The sequence below is a fragment of the Vigna umbellata genome, chromosome 4, assembly GCF_029865625.1.
Source record: "Vigna umbellata cultivar VRB3 chromosome 4, Vumbellata_1.0, whole genome shotgun sequence".
NCBI lineage: Eukaryota > Viridiplantae > Streptophyta > Magnoliopsida > Fabales > Fabaceae > Vigna > Vigna umbellata.
Genome location: NC_142168.1, coordinates 71,415,941 through 71,423,733, shown reverse-complemented (window position 1 = coordinate 71,423,733; position 7,793 = coordinate 71,415,941). Strand labels below are relative to the sequence as shown.

General features: G+C 32.8%; 1 protein-coding gene across 1 annotated transcript; it reads left to right on the top strand.

The window, feature by feature from the left end:
- The first annotated feature begins 1,810 nt into the window (after positions 1-1,810).
- LOC124846746 (uncharacterized) lies at positions 1,811-3,902 on the top strand. Its single transcript, XM_088112041.1, has 2 exons — positions 1,811-2,038; positions 3,028-3,902. The coding sequence occupies exons 1-2, from the start codon at positions 1,917-1,919 to the stop codon at positions 3,491-3,493; spliced, it is 588 nt and encodes a 195-aa protein (XP_087968167.1). The 5' UTR covers positions 1,811-1,916; the 3' UTR covers positions 3,494-3,902.
- The last annotated feature ends 3,891 nt before the right edge of the window (positions 3,903-7,793 follow it).

The following is a 7,793-nucleotide window of genomic DNA, read 5'->3' as shown; positions in this document are numbered from 1 at the left end:
GTCATGTGTGAGAATAGCAGGAGGTCCTAGTCCATAAGGTGAACTTGGGCGGAACGGACTAACCTCGGGTGACAGCTGTTGAGGGCATCCCAACTACTACATCACCCGGGTGCACAAACGTCGTAGCTACACATAATTCATACAGTCCGAACAGTCAGAGTAAAGTGGTCGGTCATTGCATGTATTGTTGTATGGTTATGGTTGAAAATGTATGATTGGTTGTTGCATGATTGACCTCTTGATTTATGTCAGATTTATGTGAATTATATGTTTTACGGAATTAATTAAATTACATAAGCCTACCCTACTTTCTTGTCTTGTCATGTTGTCAGTCCGGTTATTCTTCCTGTTGCAATGATCATCCTGTGGATGTGAGCAGAAGGGGACGAGTGTTTGTTGGAAGAGGCTTTGGAAGAAGTGGAAGTTAAAGTTGAACCTTAAGACCGTTCGGTCGTTAGAACTAAATTTTATTTTGTATAACCGTTCGGTATAAGCATAGTTCTAGAATCGTTCGGTCTAGTCCTTCGTTTTGTAAAGTTTAAATTCTATTATATGGTTTTATACTGTATTTTTGGGATGTTACACATCTTATCCATCTATCTTTACATCTCCCACATAATCTCCCTCATATCCATCTGATCGTTCGAAGCTTCCTCCAACACAACATTACTCGTTATATTTCTCATGGTTACAATGTGAGCTTAAGGAGTTTATGCTCAGCTCCACGGTGATGTCAAAATATTTCGAGTGTAAGGTGGAACGTTCATTTAAAATAATTTCTTAGTTTTCACACTCCGATGGTCTCCTCTCTGTGCTAAGGTAACATGTTCGTTAAACGATCAAAATATCTACTAAAAATACTCTGATACCAAAATTAACCAAAGTTTAGTCAGTTAAAACAATTAACGCTATAATAAAAATATAATTAATTTTTTAATAATCATATATTTAATCTGTATCTATAATTTTTTTTATAAATTTTTAATTAACATCCATCTAATTATAATCTAATTCTCGGTAAATCTGTTTAGTAACTTATGTTATTTAGATTTTTATCTTATTTTAATTATGATCGATAAATAATCAGTCGTACTATTTCTATCACTCTATACAGCTAAGTACATATAGCACACATATATTATAAAATATTAAAAAGCCAAGATAAAAAGACAATGCAAATTTGACATGATGACGAAGGAATAGGTGGAATCTCATTATGTTAACTTTAGAATTTGCGTTTCAATAATTACATATTACAATAGATAAATAAATATACTTTATTGGACCAGTGTTGCAAGAATGAAACAACGTTCCATGAAGGTATAATAGACTTTTCTATTTTCTTTTTAATTTTGGATGAGTCAAATATTTAGAAATTAACATTTTTTTTACATAATAAACATTTTAAAATGCTAGTTGAATACATCTTCTAAAATCTACAAATTAAAAATGTAGTCTTTTTAAAATATGGATTGAATACACCCTCACGTTCCCGTTCACTCTCACGAGAATTCTACAGTGAAAAAATGAATACAAAGCTTTTTAACAATGATAGATTTCTACGAATAATTTGGAAAATTATTGTACGAAAGGATAGAAAATTAACAGTTTCAAAATTGATAAGAACTTGTTGAAAAATAATAATTATTCAATTAGAAAAAGAGAATACCATACATACTGTGGGAGGTGAAAGTCCACAGATTTTTCAGCGGTAGAAAGAAAACAAAAGCAAAAATCCAACGGTTACGATGAGACAAGGGAAACAAATGGCTGTGATGCGATCCCAAAGTAATCAAAATCTTGGGCAACAAGCAAATCGTGCAAATTTTGAGAGCTATGCATTAAATCAAATGTTGGTAGAGAAAATTAATAAACCCTAGAAACACAGCCACTTAGGAATCTGGGTGAGAAAGAAAATGGTGTTATGGGAGATTACCCTTGCCACTGCCTATTTTTTGGGCATCAAGCGAACCTACAAGCTGGCTCTCAGGATTCAGCGTAGGATCCTAGCACCTAAGATCCGTCAATTTGTTCACCGGTATTTTTTTTCTCTTCTTTGATCTGCATCATTTCATGCTAATGCGGTGTGGATTCGTGTTCCTGAAAATGAAGTAAAGAAATGTACGAAATGGGCGATTTAGATTACAAATAGTGTCAATAATGTTGCTTTAGTTTTATTATGCATGTTAGGACTGTCTTATTAAGTATTGGATTTAGAATGTTATGATTTTATATCTCAGAGCAGGAAATTTTTCATTGCCTATCGCCTATCCTTTGAACGAGAAAGTTCGTGTCTTTGTTTTTTTTTTTATTCCTTTCATGTGAATTTGTGATGCTGGACGTCTGAATCGACTTTAGACCTGTCTGGATACAGGGGAAACGGGTTATTGAGAACTTTGTCGCTATATACATAAAACTTATTTTCTAAAGCTCTTTTAGTTTTGTATTCAAACGTGCTTTTAGTTATAAGAATATCCATTTCCCCCCAATTTTTTGTTTTTAATTTCTTGCCCATGAAGTCAAGTTTCTGCGTAAGGAAATGTTATGTCCTTCTAGAAGTGACAAGTTGCCGGTGCTATGAGCGAAAGGCATTTGCGTGTTTTAAAATGTTTAAAACTTGGTGTCGTTTGGAGATATGGAATCTGCTCTGAATGGATTACATTTTCAGGGAAATCATGGGAGGAACACCAAGAAGGGATTTAATGTTTTTTAATAAGTATTGTATCCAATCATTCTAGCTTGCCTCGCCTAGGAGGATCAAGTTTAGTTGTCGTTGCCTTCTATTTCCAGAGGACAGAAAATTTAGAGTGTTCAAAAGAATATATTAGTTAGTCTCTTGGTAGCAGGCGAATTTTCTTGCTGCTAAGCATTCAAAGCATAAGCAGTCAGATTTGAGATGTAATCATTGCGTGATATTTCCCTTTTTCCCTGTTTCCCTATGCTTTGCCATGAACACATCAAAATGATTATTAATGTTAGTAGCTATTGGTAATAATACAATTTCTTTACTTGTTTGTTACTTCACAGACGAACACGATCTGTATTTAATGTAGCACTCAAAGTTAATCGGACCATTCAAGAAAGAGACATTACATTTGGTAGGAATATGGGAAACTACATTTTGCAGAGGCTAAATAGAATGAAACCACAGGCTCAAACTCAGGGTGGATCACCCTCCAATGGTGCTCCTCGCCCAAGTTTAAGAATGACAAAGCTTGTATCAAGTTTTTCCAACAGCAAAACTTCTAGTTACTATCAATTATTCAAGAGGAAATCAGGTATACAAAACACCTGGTTCCAAAAACAAAGCATATGGTCAAAGCCTTTCCCCTCCATTGTAACGATGATGCGGCCTCAAAGTCTTGCTGGGACTTCCACCCATTGCAGGCACCTCACTATCAACGCTTCTCATGCTTTTAGGCCAAACTACAGAGTAAATTGGCCAGGTGATGTTATTAGGAAGGACATAATGCAATGGATGTTGCGAAGCTAACATTATATATTCTTGCAGGGGAAAAGTTGGTAAATGCTGGAAATCAGTGCTGATGGAAGCTGCTTTTATTTTCTGTCCCAAACTTTTTTTTTTGTTTTTCAATAATCTTTGTACATAGTTTGTTGATCTTCCTTTTGGAGAATGAACTTTGTGGGATTGATCTTCCTTTCTAGCAGGTACCTAGGAAATGAAATAAACAAGAATGATTTCAATTAGAATATTCAGGAGAGATCTTGAGGTATATCATGAAATATAAACTCAAACCCATTTGACTGAAGGAGTTAGGAACAATTACGTGCGAAATGAGGTATAGATAACTCCGAATTATTTTTGAGTTGTATGCATGACATTAGGCATTTTCATTTCAAGGAATGTGGTGCCACGACCTAATGTGGGGTTATTGCAGTGAGCAAGTGTTTGCATTGCAAAGTAATTTTTTTTTTTTATAAACTAGGATGTATTGTCCTTCTCTCACTCTGACTTATTTTTAGGATAATGTAGTACTTCTAGTTACGATTTTCGTTATAAAGAACTTTAGCATCAAACTATGTATATCCTTTTGCATCTAGGTTTTGCGTTTTAATGCAAGTTACTATTCATCTCTGTTTCCTTCAGGTAGGTTATAACCTCTTCGTCTAGTCTCTTCAATCCATTTTTTCTTTGAATTCTGAGATTGTGCGAAATTATTCGTTGACAACTTATAATATACGTTGGAATCAAAATTAGTAACGATTCCGATTAAAGTACATTACTCTAGGCTCTAAACAATCGAGACGACATAGAAGTTACAGAAGCTCCAGAACATATATAAGTTGTAAACAAACTTGTTTTTAGTTGGGTTTCAACTTTGTCCTTCAATTTTTTTTATTTAATTTGGAATCTAAGTTAATTTTTAAATGTCAAAGTTTCTTTTTACCTTTTTTCAATTCAATTTATTCCTTTTTTATGATTTTTGTTATTATTATCTTTGTTGTCTCCCAACTTAATGAAGATTTTTCAAATGACCACGTCTCGAACTAGTAAATATTTTCCTTTGCAACACTTTATTGTTAAACCACCATCCAAAATTTGAAATTTTGCTATTGTTAATAATTTACACCATGAACTCGCAACGACAAGAAAAAAACATAAAAATATTCTTTAAATTAGCATGAAGTTGGGGGACGAAGCATCCAAAGAAAAGTTTTTTTTTTCTTCTTTTTATAAGCTATACCGAAAGAGTCTTTGATAGAGCAATGTAGTTAAAAAATATATTAAATTGCAACTTTAAACACAAAACAAAAAAGAATTAAAATGTGCAATTATTTTTACTGATTAAAACTAATTATTGCACCAAATTCACTGCAGGAGGAAAATATGATTTGTTGTCTCTATTAATCAATAAATGTACCCTTTAATAAATTCATCTCCATTACTAGGTGAATTCTCTATTAGCCTTGTTAGAGAAATGTATCTCTCACTTTCACATATAGAGGGATTGAAGGACAATGAATTAGGAAAGAAATTAAATGATTGTATATTGTTGGATGTTTAACACAAAAAACAACTCAAATGGCTACATATTTAAGTTGTACATAGTTGTACATTTGCTGCCAAACTGTTTATTTTAGGTTTTTCATTTCTTCACTCTATTCTAATAACAAAAGGACTAAAACACATTTGTTACGTAACTTAATCTTCAATCTAATTCTTCCTCCGATGCTGGTTGTTTTCCAAAGTAATTAATGATATACATGTTCTAGATATCTTGATCCAAAATATTTCAAATAAGATAATCTAGAACACTAATCTCTTTGTTCTAGAATGCCCTGTCAAGAAGTCATAACTCATTGTTTGTATAGAAATCAAAAGAAATATAAAAAAAAAATTGTATGTTGAGTGACGTGAGAGATGATGCAAAAGTGTTATAAATACACACAAAGGTAATCCTAGAAGCTACAAGGAGATCAGCCTGAAACATGAGCTTATGTTAACATCCTCCCTCAAACTCACAATGTTAATGCTAAATACATTGTCAAATAAAAAAATGAAAGTGTAAAACAAAACGTGGCTTGGTTTTACAATTTGTAAAATCGATGGAACAAACGATAAACATATAGTACCAAATTGAAGATGGTGACAAGTAAAATGACAATTTGTTTTAGTATGCTTGATTCGCTTATGAAAAATATGGTTGCTAGCAATATGAATAGTACTTCTTTTGTCACAACAAATAGGTGTATGATCTTTCAAATAGACAACCATATTTGCAAGTAACCAATGTAGCCAAATAATCTCACAGGTAGTCAAAGTCATTGCGATACTCAGCTTCTATGGATGATCGAGATGTGACGTCTTGTTTCTTACTCTTTCATGATATAAGTGAATCATTAAGAAAAGTACAACACCAATAAAGGATTTTCGATCATTAGGATCACCATTCCAATCCGCATCATAATAAGCACACAAGTCTAAAGACGACATAAAGGGAAGTAAAAGAAACTGAAATTGAATGCCTTGAAGATACTTGAGGATACTTGAGGATATGAAGAACAACAATCCAATGAAATGTTAAGGCTAAACAAACTGACTAACAACATGAATAATAGTGCAAAGTTTGGATGGGTCATAATAAGATAAACCAGACTCCCGACAATAGTTTGATATAAAGTACAATCAATCAAAGGAACACCATTCGATGGGGAATATTATGCACTTGTTTCAAGGGAGTATCAACAATCTTGTTGTTAGTAAGTCAAACATGTTTAAACATGTTAGCAATATACTTGGACCGAGACAAAATGTAAGACACGAGAAAAATATAGTAATTATAATAAGGGGGTCTTGAGACTTCAGTGTTTTTGTTTGGTAATAGGTGTTTCCGTGTTTACCTCTTTCTTCGAACATAATTGCTATGTTATTTATTTGATATAAATAAAGTGTAGCACATGTTTTGTATGTTGTTAATTTGTGGTGTGTGTTATTATCAATGTGATGTGTTGTTTAGGATTGAATGGAGATAAGTTCAATTACTAAGGGGAGAAAGTTAAGGGAAAACCTTAGTTTTTGTTTATTATTTTGCTTAGGGAAAAAATGATGTTTTTACCCTTATAAATTTGGTGCAAAAATTAAATAAGGTGTGGGAAGTAAAGGGTGCATGTTAACATATTAGAATCTAAAATATTATAAGGAGGTTAACGTTAAAGTGAATAAAAATAGATTATGATAGATTTGAATTTGAAAAATAGTTAGGATGTTTGATAAAAAATATGATTAGGTGGGTTTCAAGGCTTTGAACCAAATTTTTAAAACTAAGAGATAGAGTTGGAAAAAAAATAAAAATAAGAGAGAGATAGGAGAAAGGGTCTGTACTTATAGAAACCCTAAATCTAAGTGAAAAGGAGAATAAAAGAGAGAAAGTTGCATGTGAGAGTGAGAGTGAGAGTGAGAGTGAGAGTGAGAGTGAAAGTGAGAGAGAAGAGAAAGAGAAAGAGAGAGAGAGATGTTTCTTGGAGAATGGAGACTGCATGTGGGAGAGGAGAAACCTGTGTGGATCGAAAGGAGAAGAAAGGGATTAAAGTTGCTATGATCTTTGGGGTGTATAAAGCCTTAGTATTGGACAAGGTGTGAGGAAACTTACCTTTTTTGTTGTATGTTGTATGTTCTTGATTATCTTGAAAGGAAATGCTTGTTTTGATGTATGTGTACGTATTAAAATGTGTTCTACAATATGGTTTTGTGAATATCATGCGGGTTGTTGGGTTTTCTTATGACATAATGAACTATTGTTGTTGGGTTTCCCAAGATAACATGTAATGATGATAAGAGGGGATAAAGGTATGTTGTTTGGGGGTTTAATCATGCAAATATATGTTGTAAAGAGTGGTATGATGATCATATGCAATATGTTGGGTTTGTTGGGATTGGAATCTACAAAATGATGAGTTTTGGATGATTCAAGGGATGTAAAGTATGTATTTAGGTCTATTTACAAGGATATATGAGGTTTAAATGCATGTACGATATGTTAAGTATGTTTTCACATGATTTAAGGGTGATGCATGTTGATTTTGTATCTTGTGTTTTTGCCTAGAACGAGATTATTCTTTGAAATAATTGATTATTTGAAATGTTAATCTATTATCCTTTTATATGTTGTGAATTTGGGAATTTTGGTATCTGATTATTACTTGTTTGACTAGGATGACATTACACTAAGTGTATTATCCCTAATCAACCATGTTAATTCGAGATTAACAGGTAATTGGACATGTCCATAAACAATAGTATAAATAGCACACTAGGTATGTTAATGACGTTC